Source organism: Elgaria multicarinata, chromosome 3, assembly GCF_023053635.1.
Source record: "Elgaria multicarinata webbii isolate HBS135686 ecotype San Diego chromosome 3, rElgMul1.1.pri, whole genome shotgun sequence".
Classification (NCBI taxonomy): Eukaryota; Metazoa; Chordata; class Lepidosauria; order Squamata; family Anguidae; genus Elgaria; species Elgaria multicarinata.
Window position 1 is genome coordinate 132,529,002 of NC_086173.1, and position 24,046 is coordinate 132,553,047.

General features: G+C 41.0%; 1 protein-coding gene across 9 annotated transcripts in view; it reads left to right on the forward strand.

Annotated features, from left to right (window-relative positions):
• FOXP1 (forkhead box P1) overlaps positions 1 to 24,046 on the forward strand; it is a 630,188-nt gene that overhangs the window by 379,217 nt on the left and 226,925 nt on the right. The window contains exon 1 of one of the 9 annotated variants that reach the window (XM_063122012.1): positions 21,780 to 21,854. The exons of the other annotated variants lie outside the window; for them this stretch is intronic. Coding sequence (XP_062978082.1) covers positions 21,822 to 21,854 — 33 coding nt within the window. The 5' untranslated portion in view covers positions 21,780 to 21,821. Of the gene's footprint in view, positions 1 to 21,779; positions 21,855 to 24,046 lie in introns of those variants that run through there. 9 annotated transcript variants of the gene reach the window in all.

Below are 24,046 nucleotides of genomic sequence, written 5' to 3' on the forward strand. Positions count from 1 at the left end.
TGCAAGAACCAGGGGTTAAGAAAGGGAAAAAGCTTGAGCCTAGCTTATAAAGTACCCTCCCATGTCAACGTGACCATAGGAAAAACCTCAGTTATTACACATATTCTTCTCTTTGAAGGATTATCATACCTTGTCAGGATTGTGCTTCTCCAGCTGGACTGTTCAGTCCCTGATTACTCAGCCTTCCCCAATGGGGTGCCCTCCAGATACTTTGGAACACAACTCCCATCATCCCTGACTATTAGCCATGCTGGCTGGAGGTGATGGGAATTGTGATAGAAAACATCTGGAGTGCATCCCACTGGGGAAGGCATATTAGCCTGGCTCATTGGCCACTTTGCATCTTGGCTATTTGTTGGCCATAGTAACTGTTCAGCAAGCCATGGGAAATTCTGGCAGGCTTTGCGTTAGATAGTTCCAGAAGCATCTATGACCTTAGCTAGACCTACCTTTTACCGTGCAATGGAGGAGTGATTAACACAAGATCCCTCCTCCGTTTACAAGTAAGGTGTGACGACCTCAGGAAAACACATGTTGTGCCCGCCATTTTTAAAATTTTCTTAAAGCAACGGCAGCGCACGAACGCTCATGCCCTGAAGGTAAGTGGTTTTTTAAATTTAATTTGTTTTCCCTGCTCCCCCTGATGGGCGCAGTGCTCCTGAGGAGTGCTGTGCCCTGTGCACGGCTCACGGCTCCACGCGAGTAATTGCGTGGAGTGGGGTCAAGCTGTGGAAACGGGCCACACATTCCGCAGTCTCGGGCTCAGCCCGGGACCATGGAAAAAGCAGGCCCAAAGGGGAGGGCTGTATACCGGGGCAAATGAGGGATGATCCCTCCCTGATCCCAGGATCCCCTGTGCATCATGTGGACGCACAGGGATGATCTCGGGGTTCGCCCCAGGATATAGCCTGGTCTAGCTAAGGCCTATATGTCTACATTCAGGCAGTGTCGGGCAGTTGATTTTGCTTGTCACTATGACTCTCTTTTTCCCTTCTTATCCCATCTTATGCTATTTTGCCGGTATCCTGAATCTTGTTTGTCAGCATCCTAGACCTCCATTTGCCTATCAGTTTGCTATTGTCCTAATCCTTCCTGTTTGTACACATGAAGTTTGAAGATTAGCTGTGTTCCCCTGGGCATTCGTCCTACTTCTTGCCAAATGGATGGACTACTGAAGTGAACCTTTCTACCCTAAACACAAAACACTCAAGTACCAACTTCATTAAAAAAAAAAACTTCATGAAAACACAACTACATAATCACAACTACAGCAAACAGCAATAAAGCAAACAGCAATGAAGCAAAAAAAGAAGCACAAACAGATAAACACACACACACACACACACACACACACACACACACACGGAACCCTGAAAAGAAACCAAAGTTTAGCCAAAGCAAAACAAAAGAGGGGCTAAGCGTATCACTCAGGGCAAAGAGTTGTACATTCTGGGCAGTCACCTCAAGTAGGCCATCCCCTGCATACCCTCTAACCATGCCTCTGAATATGTCAGGACACACAAGCGGACCTCTCCTGCTGACCTCGAGGATTAGAAAGGATTGTAGGGCAGGAGATGTTCTTTTACATATCTTGGTCCCAAGTCATTTAGATAATAACCAGAACTTAAAAATGCACCAACAATCACCAAATGTGATATAAAACTTGTAACACATATAACGACCAATGCAGGTCTAAGGGGACCTTTAGCCAGAGGTGTAGTGTGCACACAGCAGATTTATGCACTGTGTTCTCACTGAAGTTGGGAATAGCGATCTCTAAATGGGAAAATTAGCTCAAACACTCGTTCAAAGGCCAGAAACATTTACTTTATTTTTTACAGAGGTTTGTTCTCAAAATACATGTTCAAAGTACCTTCAATTCAAAAAGGAAAAATGACTTGGTTATTACAACCACCTCCTGGCCTATGGGCCAGTATACTAACCTAAGAGGCCTGACAGGCAGGGCAAAGATGGATTGATTTAGGACAGTGTTCTTCACTGCAAGATCTGAGGGCAGCTGACTGTTTTGATTTTGATTGGCCAATTCAAAGATACCCTTGTGGGATGGCGGGATGGCAATCAGGCAGGCATTTGCATGGTCGAAGGTCACAGGGAACAACTCTCTCAGGTTCCTGTGCCTCTGTATCCAGAGCCCTGACAAGCTTCCTGGCATCTTTTCAGGCTAACATTTCCAGAGCTTAAATGGATTCTTGTGTGAAGGTGTCACAAGTAATGCCTTTTAAATACATAGCACACACTACATGTATCAGAGAGCCAGCATGTCTGAAGCTTGTCTGCAACAGATCACAACTGTTACAAGCAAATGCCATCTAGAAAGGACGATCTGCATGTCTCATTCTAGCAAAAATTAATACTTTCTGGACTGAGTGACTGTTGGAAAACGGGTACTTCTTTCATGAGATTTGAACATGTATTGAAATATGAGTGTGTGTACAATACTTTAATATGTAATGTCAGAAGCAGCCTTCAATATCAACCTTGAGACAGTCTCTTTTTCTGGCAAAATGTTGTACAGTTCAGATATGTCAGGCTTTGCTTTGAAGAGACTGTTTGAGTGCAGTGCTTTGCTGAGAATAATCACCCTACAGTACTTCAATAGCATCAATATAGAATAATGTGGGTCATCACACATCCCAAATAATTGGATCATGAGTAAAGGTACCCAAGTTGATCACTGGACTGGAGTAGTCTTGGAGAGCTCATAATTCTTAGAAAGATGTGGAGTTGAGACTCTGGAGAGCAGGACAGACGCTTTGACAAGGAAATGAGATGCTTGGTGTGCTCCGGGAGCGTCAAATTGCTGGAAGGAAACATCACATCCTATGAAGTGTGTACCAAAAGATCAGCATGGCTGGAGGCTGTTTTAGGTCATGCTGGACCACAGAAAAATATGACCATGAAAATAATAAAATACTTATTGTAGCAATTATGGTTCGGATTTTTGTGCATGTATCAATGCACACAGCCCTAATTGCTTTTAAAATGCCTTGCATTGGCTTTGCAGCATTGTCCTTTGTCATTTCTTGTGAAATTTTAGGGAAACATCCATTATAGAAAATGGATGTTTTACTGCTAGTCAAATATTTGGATCATAAAGTATTGCTATGGCTTCAAAAGGAGAGATGACAAAATTGAATTTGAGAATATCACAAGAAGACCACACAGCAGAAATTTTCTCAACTGTAGAATGTTCCATTTTGATACCATAGCTTTAAATAGTACCAAGTATATAGTCCAAAATTCCTTTGAATTTTAGGAATCAAGATATTGTGGATCGTTAGCACCATTGATTGTAGCTACATTATTTTGCAAAAACAGCAAATCAAAGTTCTGCCAGTGTTCATTTAAGAGGCAAAAAGACCCTCACGGGTGGAAGTTTACACACATTTATTTACAAACCAGTGGTGAGGAGGTGGCACAATTGGTAATGCCTGTTTAATGTAAACCTTATAGCTCAGCTGATGTGCGCTTTTAGGTAGCACTCTCACAAGGAAAAAAGGGGTTAAGAGGTGACTGTTTTTATTACAAAGTAGAATAGCACTACATATGCAAACAGCACATAGAAAAACAAGTTGGATGTTTAAAAAGAACAATAACACTTCATATAGGTAAAGTTTCCTTTTATCACTTTGTCTTTGAACAGCACCTCAGTGTAGTTATGAAGAGTCTGGCCTGCTTGCATTGGCTGCCTGTATGTTTCCGAGCCCAATTCAAGGTGCTGGTTTTAAAGCGTTACACGTCTTGGGACCACAATACCTGACGGAACGCCTTTCCCTACACAAACCTACACAAACACTACGTTCAACATCTAAGTTCCTCCTCTGGGTACCTACTCCGAGGAAAGCTTGGAAGATGGCAATAAGGGAGAGGGCCTTCTCTGTGGTGGCCCCCCAACTGTGGAACAATCTCCCTGATGAGGCCTGCCTGGCACCGACATTGTTAACTTTTCAGCGCCAAGTCAAGACTTTTCTCTTCTCCCAGGCATTTAGCAATATGTAATGAGCCTGGGTCATAGGTTTTTTAAGTTGTTATAGTGGTTTTAAATGTATGTATATATTGTATGTTTTTGTGGTTTTTAATTTTTGTATATATTTTTAAGTGTTTTTATCTCTATGTGGACCACACAGAGAGCTTCGACTATGGGGCGGCATACAAATGCAATAAATAAATAAAATAGTCACTCATAACCTTCTGAAGACTTAAGTTAAATAACTGGTTTATTGCGTGCATACAAGTTTCAGTTGTTAAGGATAATTTGAATAAAGTTTTATATGTTCGTATTTCCCTCTGAACTATGTTTTCCCAATGCACCTCTAAATAATAGAAGTAATAAGAATATATTCTACTTTACCCATAAGGTTTCGAGGTTGCAATCTTATACACCAGGATAGGCACTCTATAGCCCATGGGCCACATGCGGCCCTTGGGGGCTGCCTATGTGGCCCACCACAGGTGCCCTGCCCCCCCCCCAGTCACCCCTTACCACTGCTACCACCACCTCCACCCAACAGGGCACACAAGGAGAGTTATCCCCACACACTTTGTTTCACAGCAACAGAGTTGCTTGGCAGGCTGTAGAAAAACAGGATGTTTCTGTAGAAAAACAGGATGTGTGAAGATGGCTCTCCCTGCACACACTGTTTCCCAACAGGATTAGTGGGGGTGGGACATAGGCTTTAACCTGCTTAATTGAGCTTACTTTTGAGTAGACATATATAAGATTGCATTGTTAGGGGTTGAACAGTATCCTCCTTGCCATTGATATGGAAACATGCGGATAATTGCAGTGACATGGGGATAATCTTGTCAAATAAAGTGCAATTTGGATTTTATCTGTGTTCATGCATGTCAAGTATTTTAAATCTGGGCATTTTCTACAACTGCTGTGTGTTTGGATCTGGCACATATCACGCAAATTGGGAGAAGGAGCAGCAGAAAGATACCTAGTTTGCTTATGCCATAAAGAAACAGTCTAGTTCTGCCTGCCTTTAATCTCTAAGTCTGAGACCACAGAAAGGAAGAGGGGGAGAGATGTGGCAGAATATGTATCCTGCTCCCACTGCTGCTCCAACGATACGTAGTCCTACACCTGTTCCTCAGTTATGTAAGAGTGGAATTTTCAAGTGGCTTAAGAAATTACTGTAGAATGATTTATGACTTCTCCAGATGGGGCTTTTATTGTGTGATAAGATAGATTGCTCAGGGAAGTTTGCTGGTCCTTTAAACAACGTTGTCAACCTCCAGAGCCCCTCCCGTAGTTTATGACTTTTTTCCACTTTTAAAAAAATTGGAGATAATGCAGTATTTAAATAAAACTCCACTTTAATATTTGTGTGTAATTGGCAGTTCTGCTATAACCACAGCACCATGAGGTAATTAGATCCTCTGTGTGTGGGTGGGATGTCAGCAATGATGAGGCAGTGGAAGTATCCCCCGTCTCCTCTTTCCCCATCAGTCACTTTGTCTGCAGCTGCCTCCACGTTAAAATGGATTGGGTGATCTCTCCATCCCTTTCCACTCAGTCCCTATTGGCACACAAATAAGAAAAGTGTAGCTTGCTGCGTTGGGGAGAGTGGGGAAGGACCATGGAAGTGTAACAGGGGGAGGCAAGGAAATTGAAATGGAAAAGTTCATGGTGAGAGGGAGAGGAGCTACCCCATAGGGGGTGGGCATAGGGCATACAGCGCTGCTGAACTCACTGTCCTCCACTGACCAGTACAAATGAGTGGTAGTGCTACACATTTAAAGAAAAAACGGTTATGTAAAGATCTGATTGAAATCCCACAAAGAATCCAGAAGATGAAGGTGCTGTAAATGGCGGGATAAAAGCCTCAGTGTGGAGAAGCCCTTAGAGGACGTTCCTTCCTCTGATAAGACACTTCAAGTCTAAACGAATGTTATCCCGCAACACATACCAAAATCCATTTTCCCTTCATAAGCTTGCCAACAAAATTATTGATAGCATTTTTCATTTTTCTTTGGTCAACTACACCTCAGTCATAACTGCAGCTTCCACATTGGCTAGCAAGTTGCAAAGCAGTAGTAAGTTTATTTCTCATTGAACAATTCGTCCATTGCATTTCCCCCAATACCTCCAGTATACTAAGGTCTTAAAGACTTAATTAAAAAAAAACTGACAAGGAAGAATCTGGACCATCTAGTACCCTAAATAATCATCAGGGAGTGTAGTTATAATCAAACAATACATTGATTTGTAGGGTGACCATATGAAAAGGACGACTGGGCTACTGTATCTTTAACAGTTGTAGAGAAAACAGAATTTCAGCAAGTGTCATTTGATGCATGCAGCACCTGGTGAAATTCCTTCTTCATCACAACAGTTAAAGCTGCCCTCTTTAGAATCTGGTCACAGTTGGCATGGCTCCTGCAGCTTGTGACGAAGAGAGAATTTTACTAGGTGCTGCATGCATACAAATGTCACCTGCCGAAATTTCTTTTTCTATATAGCTGTTAAAGATACAGGAGCTCTGTCTTCCTTTTCATATGGTCACCCTATTTTTAAGCAGTATGACAGGTCTGTGGCAAAGAACAGCAGCATAAGTCTTTGTAGGGACTTGGGCTTATGACACAACCTTTTCTGGCTTACTGCTGTTCAAGAGGCTTCTTCTTGGTTTGCCTTGCTGACCAGAGCTTGGCGGTGACGCATAGTGTGAACCCCCACCTGCCATACCTCAAGGTCCAGATTCAGGATCCAGTACATGCTGAATCACTGACATGATAGTGACATGCTCAGCCTCTATAAGGTGGGTGCACATGTTAGGTGGCCCTCCCTGATTTTCAGACTATTTATTTCATTTCATTTCATTTCATTTAGACCCTTGCATTAACCTAGTTTTGGGTGGGAGCCAATTCTGGGTGGTAATATATCATGGGCTGAGGTGATAGTTATTAAATACATCTACCCCAACCTACCTGCTCTGATGCAAGTCTACTAACAGTTTTAAGTGTTAGAATTGGAAGAAAGTCATTTGCAAATTGCAGCTGTTTTGTGACCCAGTTGATTCTAGAGCTGGCTGATCTGGTAAACTAAACTTTCAAACGCCATATCTGATTTAAAAATATTTGTATCCCATATTAACATAATTGGGTACAGCTGAATGTGTTTGTCTCTTTAAAAGAAAATGAATGCTGAGACTCCTTTGTTGAGAAGATCAACAATATATAGTTATTGAACTGCTGCCGCCATTGAAAGAGTTATTTAAAGTATAGATTGAACTACTTTCAAGACCTAAGATTATATCTAATTTTGCATTTCACTGTACTGATGGGAGACCAATCTATGAGTTGCATCCAATTCTGACAGTCTGGCAGCAGAATGGAACCTCTGGAGGAATGGTTTCCCCCTCCCCCTGCACACAACAAAAATCTGCTCTGGAGGGTAGGAGGGCTGCAGGAGGGAGGGGAAGTCTGTTTGTGCAATGTTGGATTTAAGACTTTTAAATCCAGTTCCTTTTTAGCATTTGGGGGTGATTGGTTGGAGGGGGGAATAAAGATGTATGCTATAAATACAGTAATTTTCTAATCATGTAAAAATGGGTGAAGAGCATAATGGGTAAAAAAGCACCTTTTATCAGCTTAAGCTGATATACCAACTGCACCCTTATCTGGACAGAGATAGCCTAGCTACAGTTATCCATGCTCTGATAACCTCTCGTTTGGATTACTGCAATGTGTTATACGTGGGGCTGCCTTTAAAAATGGTCCGGAAACTTCAACTGGTACAAAACAGGGCAGCACGGTTGCTAACAGGGACTGGCCGACGAGACCATATCATGCCAGTCCTTTTCCAGCTTCATTGGCTGCTAGTCCAGGTCTGGGCCCGATTCAAAGTGCTGGTATTAACATTTAAAGACCTAAACGGCTTGGGGCCAGGCTATCTGAAGGAATGCCTTCTCCCGTATGTACCTGCCTGGACCCTAAGGTCATCCTCAGGGGTCCTTCTCCGTGAGCCCCTGCCAAAGGAAGTGAGGAAGGTGGCTACCAGGAGGAGGGCCTTCTCTGCTGTGGCACCGCCGCTGTGGAATGAACTCCCTAAGGAGGTTCGCTTGGTACCTACATTATATGCTTTTAGACGCCAGGTGAAGACCTTTTTATTCTCCCAGGATTTTAACAGTCTATAAATAAATTTTAACTTGGTGTTTTAAATTTGTAATTTTGCATTGCTGCTGTTTTTATCTGGTTGAGCTTTTATATTGTATTTTATATTATAGTTTTATACCGTTGTTTTATACTTTGAATGTTTTTAATTTTTGTGAACCGCCCAGGGAGCTCTGGCTACTGGGCGGTATAGAAATGTAATAAATAAATAAATAAATAAGTGGGGTTGGCTTTGGACTCACCACCCTTTCTCTCAGGGTGGCTTGGCTTAGGTGAAGTGGTTTCCAATAGTGTGAAGGTGATGATTTTCTGGTCTCCCTTCCATTCTACAGGGCTATCTCGAGAGTTGTATATTTATTGTTTTTGTTGGAGTATAACTGTTGGGATTTTTTCAGGTGCAAGTGGTGAATCATTTGGAAAGGATCGTCCACTTTGGTATTTGAAAGAAGTTTGTTCCTACTATTGTCATATCTAGCCCTGCTCCCCCTGGGTTGGAAGATCAGAATCAGACTCTGAAGTAGAGGAGTTGGCGCCAGAAACAGGCCAGCCTGTATCAGTGGGGGAGAAAGCTCTCACGGGCTCTTCACCAGCTGGGAGTGAATCTTCTCCAAAGCTTATCATCTCAAGGGCAAACAATACACAGTCATTGGGAAGCCAATATTCTTCTGAGGGGGAGAGCATGGAGAAGTTAGCCACTCCTAGAGTACGCCGCAGACTAAAATGGGCAAAGCTAAAGGAAGGCGAGAGAAAGTCCCCTCAGAAGCTGCATCAGAACTAGTCTTTCTGAAGTTAGCGCGTCTTGGGAAAGGGCTTTCCATTCTTCTTGAAAGGACAATTGTCTTGCTTAGTTTGGATAGTTTTGCCTAGGGGAAAGTTCCTAGAGATTAGACTCTCTTCAGGTGAGAAGAGATGTTTATTGCTTGAATAAAGCTTTGTGGATTACTTAGTGGGGTCTTGTTATTGTCTCCCAAGAAGGCAGGAGGTTTTTGAGAAACACGACAACTATGTCCATTTGGTGTTTGAAAGAAATTTGTTCCTGTTACCATTATTTTCATGTACATACTTGTAAGCCATAGCCTTCAGTGTCTTCTGCGAGTGAGAGTCTGTTGAAGAGGGTGGGAAATAGTACCAACAAAGCACACTTACTATTCTTGCCTTTCTCCCTCAAGTTCTCTGATCACCCAGTGTTGAGCAGAAGGTGACACGATGTCTTTTTAGTCATTCAAATCTAATAACTTTTAATCTGAAGGTTAAGTAGTGATATATAAACTAAGACATGATAATATCAATTTTATGTTCACTGAAGGGCACAATATACCTCTTCTAGTAGATAGAAAATTGTGTGTAAAATGCCTTTTGCTTCTCAGAGGAAAAGCTCTGGCTTTGAGAACTTAGAAATATAAAAACTGCACACCATAAGAGGAAAAAAATAGCATTTATAAAAATAAATAAATCTAAAGACGTCTTTAGATTTTTTTTTTATAATAACCCTCCCAATACATTATGTATATTTTCAGCACTTCTGCTATTTTTTCTTGATGATCAAAGTTTGAGGCTGCAATCCTGTGCACAGGATTGTGCACAATCCAGTGAACTCCAGTGAACACCGTGCATAGGATTGTTTTGCAAATCACCTTTCACATTTGTGAGAAATTGCTAATCTGTTCCACTGCCATGATGTTTTCTTCTTTTGTATATAAAATATAGATTGTAAACCAGAGTTTTCCAAAGAATACATAGAGTTTTGCCAGTCCAACTGTGTGAAAGTATAAACTCTTGGACATCCTGCCGTTTGAGCAATGCAGAGGCTGTCTTTGGAATTCTGTACTTAAATGACTCTCTTCTTTAAAAGTAAGGGTGTGGGGGGGAAAAAACTCTGTGAACACTTTTAAAGAGCTAAATTAGATCCTCAAAGGAAAATATGAATGTTCGAATAGGGAAATGAGGTACAACTTGTCAGTGTCTCTTATGTTTGTGAAGTTCCAGAAAACAGGCTGAAAATGTGTTTTTTCTATGCCATATTTTCATTGATCTAGTTTCCCCTCCCCCACACTTTCCTTTTTAAAAAGATACATTTTCCACTTATCGTACTAGTGAAAACAAGATTGGTTTAAAGATACTACCCAGTATGTACTATATTGACAAACGAACGCCCAAGTATGCCACCTATGCCACCGAAAGGAGTATTTTAAGATACATCAGAGACAAGATTACAGAACGGTTTCTCTCCTGCTTGTTTAGATTTTACATAATTGCAAGAGTATGCTATTACTCTTAGGTAAACCATCAGTCAGCTATAATATTCCTGCCCTGGTTATCTCTCTACTGGGCCACTGCAGTGCCTTCTATGTGAGGTTGGCTTTGAATACTTCACTGAAACTTCAGTTAGTACAAAATACAGTGGCTACATTACTTACTAACTGGGCCAGCTACCGGGAATACATCTAGCCAGTGCATCAACAGCTGCACTGGCTGTTGCTCCATTTCCAAGTACAATTCAAAGTAAGAACACAAGAGCCGTGATTGATCAGATCAATGGTATACTTAGTTGAGCATTCTGTTCACATAGTGGCCAGCCAGCTGCTTGTGGGAAGTCCACAAGCAGGACACGAGTGCAATAGCACCCTCCCACTCATATTCCCCAGCAACTGGTATACAGAAGCATACTGCCTCTGATACTGGAGGTAATACCTAGCCTTATGACTAGTAGCCATTTATAGCCTTACCCTCCATATATACTTGTCTATTCCCCCTTTAAAGCTGTCCAGGTTCGCAGCTGTCTCTATATCTTGTGGTAGCGAATTCCACAGTTTAACTATGTGCTGTGTGAAGAAGTACTTCCTTTTATCTATCCTGGATCTCCCACCACTCAGTTCATGGAATAACCCAGGTTCTAGTATTATGAGAGACCCTAATTTTGTACACCTCTTTTTGTCTCCCTTGATCACTTTTTTCCTAAGGTAAACAGCCCCAGACGTTGAAACCTATCATCACAGGGGAATTGTCCAACTCCTTGATCACTTTGGTTGTCCTTTTTGGCACTTTTTCCAACTCCGCAATATTCTTTTTGAGGTGCAGTGACATCATATGCCAAGTATGGTCACACCACAGATTTGTATAAAGCGAAGGTGGGTAACTTGTGCCTTATAGCTTCCATGATTCCTCACCATTGGCTATGCTGGAGTGATGCATTAGAAATCAGAAAGTTTTATGTAAGTGAAAATAGTATTCACTCTGTAAATTTTGAAGCTCTCATGAACAGCTCGCTTCACACGGCTTTTAAATTTAAACTTGATTCACACTTGCTCATTTTCATGTTTCCAGGCCCAGGTAAACCAAATATTTCTTGTCAATTAAACGTACAAAAATAGAAATATTTTTTCATGCTTCACTTTGTAAGTGTAATTTGAGCATTGCCATCTGTGTCACTAGTTTGTACATTTATGTTAGCCATTATGATTTTCTCTCTTTTTTAAGAAAGATGAAAAATATTCATAACCTGTTTAAATGGTGAAGTGTTCATTTATATATAGTATGGGTGGTTAGCAGGTGATGTGTTTTTCTTTTCTTTTCAAGCCATATATTTTTCCGTCATTGAGGTTCTGATGTTTAGCTAGGAGCCTTTGAGTGATATGTGATCAGGTGATGTGCACTCATATGTTAAATATTCTAAAAGCAATTTTGTATATGTCTGAGCTTGGCCCTAGTTATCAGTCTACTCAGAAGTAAGGTCCATTACAGCCTTAGTTTATCTGAAGGGGTCCTTCTCTGCCACCACAATTTTAAATGATGGGGGGTTTCTAATTTGATGGTCATGTAGTCCATTCTGAGTAGAGTTTTTTGTCTTTTTAAAAAAATCTCACTGACATTTGCCTTTCGGCTACTGACTTGCTAGATGAGAATGGTTAGCTCTTAAACCTCTTTATACTGGTGGTGCACAATGCTACGTAGATGGAGGAAACAAATGCTATCGTAGCAATACTCTTGTGGTTGGGAGGTTCCTACGAGCAGACTTTCCCAATCACTCACACATTGGGCCAATAGGCATATGCAAGAATTTTTCTAGGGGGTGAGTAAAGTGGCACAATTGTGAATGTAATTTGCACACTATGCATGCAGTGCTACAACACACCTATGCATTTTCTGTGTGTGTGTGTGTGTGTGTGTGTGTGTGTGTTGCTTCATGTCACATTTCATGACATTTAGTGTGCAATCATATGGGGACGGCCCTAAGTTATGCTTTCCTTAAATCAGCCAGGAAGTTCAGGACTGGGGGTGAAGGGTAGAATCAAGGATCTTGCAAATCTACCTCTAGCACTTAACTTGGTAGGCTCACAATAACACTTCAAGATCTTAAAATGCCCATACATTCTACAAAAGCCTACCTCTACTTACTGGAAAGAGTGGACACCCAGCACTCACTAATGCCCAACCTGAACAACGGCACCCCACTGTGCCATGCAAGACCTCTGAACACACAGGAGCTGTTTTTGTTAAAAAAAAGTTTTTTCCATAAATGGCCTATGAACGCCAAAAACCCAGCTACACTGGAGGCTGCTGCTATGTCTCTGCATGATTCACTGCTCTGCCCTTTCCATCTCCCACTTGTTATCTTTCAGGGGCCGATATTTGTAAACCACCCAGAGAGCTTCGGCTATGGGGCGGTATATAAATGCAATAAATAAATAAATAAATAAATAAGTCTCCAAACCCGGAGACTTACATTCATCCAATGCAGAGTGGCAGAAGCAGCAGCTGATTCCGCATTTTAGCTAGATGGCCACAGTCAGCGGTGCAGTTTTGTCCGCATTGGTTTGAAGGAGAGAATGGGAGTGGGAGGGGAGATCAGACTCCTGGGACCTCGGATACAGGAATCCGAAATATCCTATGCCTCCCCCCATCCCGCTCCCGTCACCTCTGCCTAGGGACCATAGGATTGCTCAAGTAAAATCCTACACAGAATAGTAGAAAATCTTGGGAATTTGATAGCACTAATGCAGAAGACTGTTATAATCACAGTCCACTGGAAACATAATGAAATCCAACAAAATTTTATTTGAAGTAGGAGATATACAACCTCCCCCCGCCCCCCAAGAACAACAGGGGGATAAAAAGAGATGCAGTACAGCATTTCTGGCCTCATCAGCCTTATCATAACATCAGCAACATCAAGTGATGTCAAGAAAAGGGCTCCTGTGCTCTAGAATGGTTTTCTTAATCTTTGAAACATTGGTGAAAACTCGGTAGAGCCAGAGCTGGCAACACAACCTTAAAGAGCCACTGGAAAAGGGGAAAGTTCTGTGTATGTAATGAAGCATGTGTGGATGCGTACACAGAAATCTTGGGATTCCCTGCTGGAATATATTCTATATTTTCCTATTCAGTTCTGCGATTTTTAAAATTAGTTCTGGCAGTGAAATTATTAGATTTCAAGAAATGGTAAAGATGGTTCTATAAAAAATACTTTCTATGAGCCTCAGAAAGGTACAAGAAATTCTTTTCACAGCATATATTTTATAGAGAATTTTAAAGCAGGCTCTTTTCTGTTTGAGAATTTTTTAATGCTGTTTTGAATAGGTACACAAAACATGATCCTTCAAATTACAAACTTTGTTTGGGCATCTGGAACAGCTGTGATTGACTGACAGGAACAAGGAATGACACATATATTCAGTATTGTGTAGCACATTTGAACCCTTTTCACAACAGGGAAGAAGTATACAGAATGAAATACGCTTCCTCCCATTTTTATCACAAAATTATTCCAAGTTCTGCTGATTAGCAGAGACCTTTTGAAGCTACTTTACACATAGCTCTATGCTTTTAACTTGTGTGAAGACTGGATTATAAAGGCTTAGCAGCGATTAGCAATGTTTCTTTGCTCACAGAGTAGGGTGCTTCTTTTAATTCTTTCAAATGTTTTGTTAACTAGCTGTTTTTCTTCTAGCCAGAATGCAAGACCATGAATGAAAAGCCAATTGTATAGCATAATAAATAAAAAATAGCATTGGTTAAAATTGTGACTGAGGTACTGTGGAAGTTAAGTTAAAAGCTTCATATATTTCAAGCAAAAAAAAAATTTATTTTGAGACATAGAACCCAAGTTTTTGTTCCTCATTTTGCAAATTGTTGATGGCTGTAACTGTTTATGTGGGCACCTTCTTCTGTTTGTGCCTGTGAATGCCTCTGCCATATTGTAAATAAGGCAATGTAGGTCAGCATGGAAGCCAAAATGTGGGGTGAAAATATATATGATGCTTTGTTAAAATTCACCATTTATCATTTTTTGAGGATGCAATCCTATACCCACTTACCTGGGAGTAAGCCCCATTGAGTACAATGGGGATTACTTCTGAGAAGGCATGTGTAGAATTGTGCTATAAATAGATTTTATTATTTATTAAAACATTTGTATCCTGCCTTTTATCACTAGGATTTCAGATCCTGTACAGATAAAATTATACAATATAAAACAATAAATATGCACAGCTAAAAACAAATTAAACATTTAATCAAGGTAAAACCAGTATAGATTAAGGTCTTGTCCTTTTACAAAGCACAGAGTGGCCCTAACTCTCCTGTTTGGTACTGGACTTCTTTGAAAGTTTTTAGTGGAAGATTTTTTTTAAAAAAGTGTGATACTTCATGGCAAGAGTTAATCACCATTCACAACTCTTCAAAGTTGATCAAGTGGTTGAAAAATATAGATCATCCCAGAACCACGTGGGTTGTTTCACAGCAATGGTTTCTCTTAACAGTTTCCTGTATTTTAGACAACCCTTCTCTTTAATTGTGCTGTTCAAACTAAGACCTGTGGAACCAGAAATCCAGTTTTTGAAGGTACTTAAGCTGCCTACACAAATATTACTCATTTTGGAAGCAGAAGGAATAGGTAAAACTGCAGATAGGAGAAAAGTATGTGACTATTTCTTGAATTCATTATGCAAAGGCTTCCGAATATATAATCCTCTCAGTAATTTAGCACTCTTTTTTATTTATCAAAGTATTTCCTAATATTCCAGGATAGCTACTTTCTTGTAGCGTTATCTTGGTTTATGACAAAATATTCCAGTAGTGGGTATGAATACTTTGGAAAGGAAGGAAATATGCATATTAATGACGTACCTGTGATATTATTGGCCCAAAGATTTAAATATGTCTTTCCATGCAGATTTTTAAAAATGCAAACACAATCTGGGTGTGTGTGATAATTATTGGGATCATATCACAGTAGCAGGTGAATTTAACCCTTTCCTCTCCTGCTGCAGTTCTGGGGTGGAAAACCATCCTCTGAGGTTTGAATTGGCATTGTGAAGAAATCCTTTATTGGTGCCCAAACACACACTTCAACCTGGCCTAAAATTTGATTGGCCATTTCCTAGTTGTATTATTATTATTGTTATTATTTTGTTGTTTATTTGTTCAGTCACTTCTGACTCTAGCCAAAGCTCTCTGGATGGTTTACAAAGATTAAAAATGCCTGGGAGAAGAGAAAAATCTTGACTTGGTGCCAAAAGGATATCAATGTTGGCGCCAGGCAGGCCTCCTTGGGGAGATCATTCCATAACTGTGGGGGCACGACAGAAAAGGCCCTCTCTTTTGTTGCTGTCCTCCAAGCTTCCCTCGGAGCAGGCACCCAGAGAAGGACCTTAGATGTTGAATGTAGTGTACAAGTAGTTTCAAGTCGGGAAAGGCATTCCATCAGGTATTGTGGTCTCGAGCCATGTAAGGCTTTAAAGCCATGTAAGGCTTTAAAACCAGCACCTTGAATTGGTCTCAGAAATGTACAGGCAGGCAATGCAAGTGGGCCAGGGTCAGTCTTTTATGTTTGAACCTTCTGGTTCCAGTTATCAATCTGGCCACTGCATTTTGCACAAGCTGCAGCTTCTGAACCATCTTCAGAGGCAGCCCCACGTAGAGCGCAGTGCAGTAATCTAACTTGGAGGTTACCAGAGCATAGACAACTGAAGCCAAGTTATCCCTGTCTAAATAGAGGTGTAGCTGGGCCACCAACCAAAGCTGGTAGAACAAAAGCTACAGTTATCCATGCTCTGATAACCTCTCGTTTGGATTACTGCAATGCGTTATACGTGGGGCTGCCTTTGAAAACAGTCCGGAAACTTCAGCTGGTACAAAATAGGGCAGCCTGTTTACTAACAGGGACTGGCCAGTGAGACCACATCACGCCAGTCCTTTTACAACTTCATTGGCTGCCAGTCCAGGTCCAGCCCGCATTCAAAGTGCTGGTACTAACATTCAAAGACCTAAGTGGCATGGGGCCAGGTTATTTGAAGGAACGCCTCCTCCCATATGTACCTGCCCGGAACTTAAGATAATCCACAGGGGTCCTTCTCCGTGAGCCCCTGCCAAAGGAAGTGAGGCAGGTGGCTACTAGGAGGAGGGCCTTCTCTGCTGTGGCACCCCGGCTGTGGAACGAGCTCCCCAGAGAGGTTCGCCTGGCACCTACACTGTACTCCTTCCGTTGCCAGCTGAAGACCTTTTTATTTTCTCAGTATTTTAACACCTAATTTAACTTAAATTTAAACCTTGCTGGTTTAATTCCATATTTTAACCTATATTAATTTATGCTGTGTGGTTTTATCCTGGTTGTGCTTTTTACATTGTATTTTGTATTTGTGTTTTTAGATTGTTGGTTGTTTTATTATGCTCTTCATGGTTTTAATTTTTGTAAACCGCCCAGAGAGCTTCGGCTATTGGGTGGTATAAAAATGTAATAAATAAATAAAAGGAAGTTCATAACTCTCATCACTTAGCCACACTGAACTGCATGTGTGTCCCCAGCCATATATGTAAGCATTAGACACGTATATGTATTGATCTTGAGCCTAGAAATATGGTGCCCCACAGGGAAATGGTGCTTTATGCTTAAATCAGGGGGATATTAGATATGAAACACAGACAAAGACTTGAATAAAAAGAATATATTTTTTATTACAAAATGTGCTAGATTACCCAAATACATGAGTTTAATAGAGAAATTGGTTAGATTAACTCAACTAAACCTGGACCAATAGCTAGGTATACGGGGTGGAAATCAAGAGGTGATTTGGAGAGCTGTAGATCTCAGTTCCAGGGTTAGTTTGGGAGTAGTCCTTCTGTGATGGGGAATTGTGGGTAGCAATACCTTTTCATCTTTGCTGGCACCTGGTTCAACAACACATCTACCACCACAAGCTGGGGGTGGGGGAGATACCAAGGCCAACTTGGTTACTCTGCTCTACTTATCATGTGCTCTTGGGAAGGGGTTCTTTTTCTTTAAAAAAAATATTTATTGATGGAGGCAGAGATATTTCTTTTTATCAACAATGTTGATAGGAAGTGAAAGTAGATAGAGGTATGGCTGCAGCTGGCTCAGCAGACACTGTAGGGTTATTTATTTATTTATTTATTACATTTTTATCCCGCCTTTTTTCCTCCAAGGAACCCAAGGCGGCATACATAATGTTCCTCCTCTCCATGTTATCTTCACAACAACAACCCTGTAAGGTAGGTTGGGCTGAGAGTATGTGACTGGCCCAAAGTCACCCAGTGGGTTTCCATGGCTGAGTGGGGACTAGGACCCAGATCTCCCGACTGGTCCAACACCATAGCCACTACACTAGGGTGACCATATGAAAAGGAGAACAGGGCTCCTGTATCTTTAACAGTTGCATAGAAAAGGGAATTTCAGCAGGTGTCATTTGTAAATATGGAGAACCTGGTGAAATTCCCTTTTCACCACAACAGGTAAAGGTGCAGGAGCTATACTAGAGTGACCAGATTTAAAGGAGGGCAGGGCACCCGCAGCTTTAACCGTTGTGTTGAAGAGGAAATTTCACCAAGTTCCCCATATATACAAATGACACCTGTTGAAATTTCCTTTTCAATACAACTGTTAAAGATACAGAAGCCCTGTCCTCCTTTCCATATGGTCACCCTAACTACACTACACTGGTTCCTGTCATTGATGGCCATTAATAACTGCTAATGTGTTTATTAGTGCTAGTAGTGCTTTGTGAATGGAATGTTTTTCCCCACCAGAACTCTGGATTGGCTGATTTAGCTGGATTATAATAGTGCTGCTGGAGCAATCAGAGAGAAGTTTGCACGTTCTGGAGTCCTCTGTCCTTGTATACCAGGGGGTTGCTCTTGATTAAAGGCACAATCCTTGTCAGAAAAAAGCCCTACAACTCCTAGGATTCCTACAACTCCTAGCATTCTAGCTGGGGAATGCTGGGAGTTACAGGCCTTTTTTTGTCTAAACATGCATAGGCTTTCTCTCTAATTTAATTAGATTAGAGGTTGGCAAGTATGAATGATAGCTCTTGTGCCCTTACTGATCCCTAACTCTTCCCTAGCCAGATGTCTGGGACAAAATGAAGATTTTAGAGTCAATATTGGGGCGTACGACTCGAATAGCAAGATAACTGAGCTCCCTGGTAATACAGGACATCCAGTTCAGCCAAGGAACTTAGGTAACAAATGCCTTCTGCTACTGGCTCACTGGAGTGGCATTTCCAAAAATAGTCCTGTCTCAGTCCTCAATGCTATCAGGGCAATAGTAGCAGTAAGCAGGATGAAAAAGTACGGGTAGGGAAGTGGAGAGAGGGACCACTCTCCAACTCTTTGTCTGGGCTGACATGACATGCTAACCCATGATGGGTTGATTTCTGGAACAAAAATTGTGATGGGTTAGCATGCTTTCTGTGTGCTGTTTTTCCCGGGCTGCAGTAGAGGTTGTTTACCTATTGTGGCTTAGCGTGATTTCTGTCTCACTAGCATGGGTTACAGAGATTGCCTACAGAGTCACTCGGCAAGAGTGGCGGAAAAAACAAGAGAAAACAAGACCACAGAACACACAAAAAGAGGCAAAAATGGCACCTAGAAAATAACAGAAAATATGATTTTTAAAAAAATTGTAACTGGGCACAAAATTTGCGCTCTTTGGTGCAAATTTATTCATGTAATTTTTGAAGCTGGGGTAAAAATATGTATAGGGCTCCAGTCATGATCACAGAGCAGGAATGGGGGCTTGGCAGTAGACAAGACAAATTCTGCTGCAAAGTGCTTGGGATGCCAGGCGGAGCCAGGTGGAAGACCAAGGTGGGATGGGGGGAACAAACTACACACTGTGGGTGGTGTGCCTGATCATTTGTCGGACTCACCAAACACTCAGTGTGGGTTGTTTGCAAAACAGCGCGTAGTGCATGGCTAGTTACTCACAATGGATTGATGTGGCATGGTGTGCGAACCCCTTTCTCTTGTAGCATTTCAAAACTGCTGTTGCCTCAATGCAATCAAAGTCTTGTGGAGCATCTTTCTGCCTTTCATTAACACAGGTGTAAAAGCAGGAGCAAGTGGATAGGCAAATGATGAGTGTTAAGAGGCTCTTGGGCTGTAGACTCTGTCAAGCCACTGACAATTAGATTATGTAATTGTCATCTGCCTGCTACATCTGACCAGTCGTTCATAGTGGACAAACCACTAATTATAGTATAAGGCTTATTATAACTGTAGGAGAAAAGAAACCCGGCTCAGGCATGGACACTTATCTTTTGTATCAAGGGGAGCAGACAAGGCTAATGTGGCAGGGGGCTGTGAAAATGAAGAATATCCAACAAGTTTTGACCACAACTCCCATTCAGTTGAGAGCCAACGTGGTGAGATATGTAGAGTGTTGGAGACTGAGGAAACTAAGTTCAAATTGTTACTAGCTATAATGTTCACTGGTTAATCTTTTGGGCCACACTCCAGTGGTGCATGGGGCAAAGGGGGCAGGGCCAAAACAAGAATACTAGCATATTTCAGCTTAAAGCTCTTTCCGTTAGTCACAAAGCCCTAGGAGAGGGAAACCAGCATACAACTGGTGGTTTGGGAAAGGGGTGGAGGTCAGTGTAAAAGATTATGCCTTCTGGGAAAGCCCAAAGGGTCATATTGTGACCCTTGAAGGGCCTGATTTGGCCCCTGGGGCTGTGATTCTGCACCCCGGTACTACATGACTAATATGATGTGTGATTTCACTTCAATATGATCTCTACAATCAGTATGACTGATCTCTACCATCAGTCATACTGATGGTAGAGATCATATTGACTGTAGAGAAGACCTGACCTAAGGAAATAGGCTTAGCATCATAGCATTATTTCTGGACTAAAAAGTATATGCAGATTCCAGAGTTGGATATAAAGATACCAAAATTTAGTATCACAGTTGGTTTCTTATATCTTATTTCCTTAGAACGAATACATTCCAAATTATGTTATTTGTAACTAGATGAAAGATGGATGTACAGTTCCAATGTTTTCCTAAACCCCATGCCATACGCAACTCATCTATCATTGAGACCATTGCCTCAGGTATACTAAGAGTTGGGAGCCATCTTACATTTATTTATTTATTTATTTATTGCATTCATACACCGCTCTCTGGGCGGTTTACATTGTTTTCCAAACAACGTACCATGCCAAAGTTCCAGCTTCCATATACAGAAGAGGAAGGAAGAAACAGAGTTTGGAGTGGAGAAGAAGCAGTATTTTATATTGTCTCCTCCTCTCCCAAATGCAATTACTGCTACGTATTACCTCCAAAGCTGCTTTGATGAGGGAAAGAAGAGTCATTGTGCCCCTAGGGGGATCCCTTGCTTTGGTGTACAGCCCACCCAGTGCCAGGGATGATGGGTAGGTTTAGCCCAACCATGCTGTTATCCTCAAGGAAGGACTGGAAGCCATTTAATACATAGGGAAAGTAAAGGGATGCCTTTGGGGTAGAGGCTAAACCTGTTCTGTGTCCCTGGTGACCTTGGCCATTAAGGATCCCACACTGCGTTCTGGATTCCGTCTCTTGCCACCTTAAAGTGTATTGGAATATTGGGGAACTGAGTTAATTTGACTGCATATGTTGAGGCCACAGTCATCTGAAATACTAATAATGTCCATTATTAACACTTTTGGGGAATATATTTGTCGTACATCTCAGTATATAAATAAACGAGATCATTACATGTAGATTTTCAATATAAATAATTGATCAATGTAAGGAAAGCCTCTCCTCCCCCCCCCTACAAATAAACTTTGGTTTGATTAATAGTGAACTGTTGTTTCAAGGCCCAGAATGCAAACAGAGCCTTCCGTTTAACATGTAAACAATAATCTTAGCTCTGGTATTTGGGGGGCTCTGGGTATTGGTACTGCAAATCCTAATATTACTTGACCTTACTCCTCCCTTCTGTGTCTGCTAACGCTCATGCTCCATCTCCTTATCCTTTTCAGTGGTCCCATTTTCCAACTTCAGCTCCCTGCTTGAACCATCTCCTGCTTCTCAGCTGCTCTTTACCCGCTTCTGTCTCCAATGGACAAGGCTTAAGGATTTATATTTAAAGCTAAATTGAAAACCTTTTTAAAAGGCAGGAGTTGTTTGTTGCAATAAAACTTCGGCCTCAGCTATGTACATATGCGTGTCTTTCTAGGATGTGTCTTTCAGTCTGCAGGAGACAAAGTTGGTTTCTAATATAATGTTGGTAGCAAAGTATGAAGGACAGAGGAGGTAACAGAGAAGGCAACTTGCTAATGCAAAAGCAGTGTACTGAAAGTCACTTTTATTTCTTATTTATAATCTACATGCACACTCTGGATAATAGATGACAACGCTCATTCAGTACTTTAACTTCAAAGCAGAGAGAAGGCATGGATGACAGAGCTGGGAGCTGGAACACAAAGGTACTAACAACAAGAGGGAAAATGCCTGTTTACTGGATTGCATTTGTTAGCACGCTGTCTTCAGATATTGTTCCCCCAGGAATAGCAAGAATATGTGCTGCGAGAACAATGATTTAACATCTGAAAATAGTACTTAAAGAGTTTTCTGTCTGGTAGTAATGTGATGAAGGCTTCTGAATGGAACCTGGGGACTTCATTTCTTCTGTTTATCTATATGTCTCTCTGGTTTTAGTCAGCGGTAATTGCATATTTAACCCCTTAAATAGATATAACCCTCTCAGCACCGACTGTTCCCCCCCCCTTTTGGTGTCACATCTGCTTACGTTACAGAACAGCTGGGCTGTCTAAATTCCTTGCCAAAAGAAAACCTTTGAAAAGTCAAAAGAATTTGGAAAAGTTCTTGCTAAGACTCCACCTATTCATTTTAATAGGGGGAATGGGCGAGGCGTGGGGAGAGACACATTTGACTGTGGCTAATAGGAACTATGAAAAGTGTTTTAATGGGTTTCAATATTGCTGGGAGCCTTATAAAAGAGACAGAGTTCTAATAAGGAAGGAAGTTGTAGATGGATGCTCTAAATCAACAGTGTAAATTTGCTGCTTATCTCAGCAGTATGGGTCTTTAGAGCTTTCTCAATTAGGACTTGTTCTGGGGGGCTTGCTTAATAGCTTATGTGAAACAAATATTAACATAAATTGTTTAATTATATCTAAACCCTGAATTCCTCCAAGATGGGGAAGGAAAATGTCTTATTGTGCAAAGGCTGTGTTTGCAATGAGCACTCCATCCAGTTGGAATTAAAAGGTGCTCTGAGGAAAGCCATGAGATGGTAGCTGAGCTACTTTTAACAGTTTATTTTCATGGTATTTAAATTGACACCAGTGGGTATTTTTTTAATTAGTGCCTCTTTAAAATGTGCACTTGTCTACATAAGTCATTTTGGCAAATTTGACTCATTCATACAGTAGGAGTTGCTGTAAAAGAGGCCAGCACAGCCTGCAGGAATCAGAATTAAAAGTTTCTGCAAGCTGTTGTCGACACGACCACATCTCATTAACTTAAAAAATGGAGATTATTTGCCTGAAAGCTTGATTTGACTAACAGTAATCAAATATTAGGCTCAACGGAGAAAAAGGAGGTGGGGGTGGGGAGAAGGATAGAGAAGCTTCGCTGTTGTGATCTGTATCGTTAAGCGTTTGTGGTTTGTTTTAAATAGCTGTATAAGATTTCTGTTTTGACAAACATAACTGGGATGGTGGGGGGGAGAACAGAGTAACAAATAGACATATGGCTTTGAAAATAATCTCAGGTTGGATTTATTTTACATTCTGACATGTTAACTATGAAGTTTGCCAGAACCGAACAGGATTTCGCTGCGGCTTATTTCATTAAGTAGACAGAATTAATTAGCTTACATAGTTTCCATGTGAATGATTAAAGTTTAAGTACTGAAAATCAGTTCTGTCTCACACTTATCGTTTCCCTTTTTTTTCATCTGCTAAATAGGCATGAACCTCAGATTTATACCCTAGGTTCATTTTATTGTTTTAACTAAATATGATGAAGTAGGTTGTAAAATTGTGCATAAAATCAGCCAAAATAGAAAGCTGCCTTTCTTATCTCATGCATTTGTTAAATAGCTTGTTAGTTCAATTAAGTATCTAGAAGCTAAATCTCTTTTGGGCAATAATTAAGGTATTTCAATTGCATTTGATTTCATAAGAATAGTATATTATAGCTTTTGGGATTTCACATTAAGCAGGAGATGATGGTATATCTGAATGTAAACTGGTGCACATCATTTAAGGGGGGCAGTTAAACAAAAGAAGATAGTCGTGTGTGTGTGTGTGCGTGTGTGTGTTTATGTTTTATGTCTCTGAACTGAGAACATGTGCTGCATTTTAGTAAAGGAACATGAGCCTTGAATGTAAGTAACTGGTTTTTGCATTAGGTACTCCCTGGAGGTAGCAGAAAAATATCATGTCCCTGCATGAAATGCGAATGTGAAATCTACCAGAAAGAAATATTTATGACCATTTTATGCTTGATTAGACTTGGATGACATCTGTTAGAAGACAGGGACTGGACAAAGAGAGAGACGCTTGAGGGCAAATGTTAACAGAGTTGTTTAGATGATGCTGGGGCAGAAGCGTCCATTTACTGCCAGGCAAAACATAGGAATTGTGTTAGC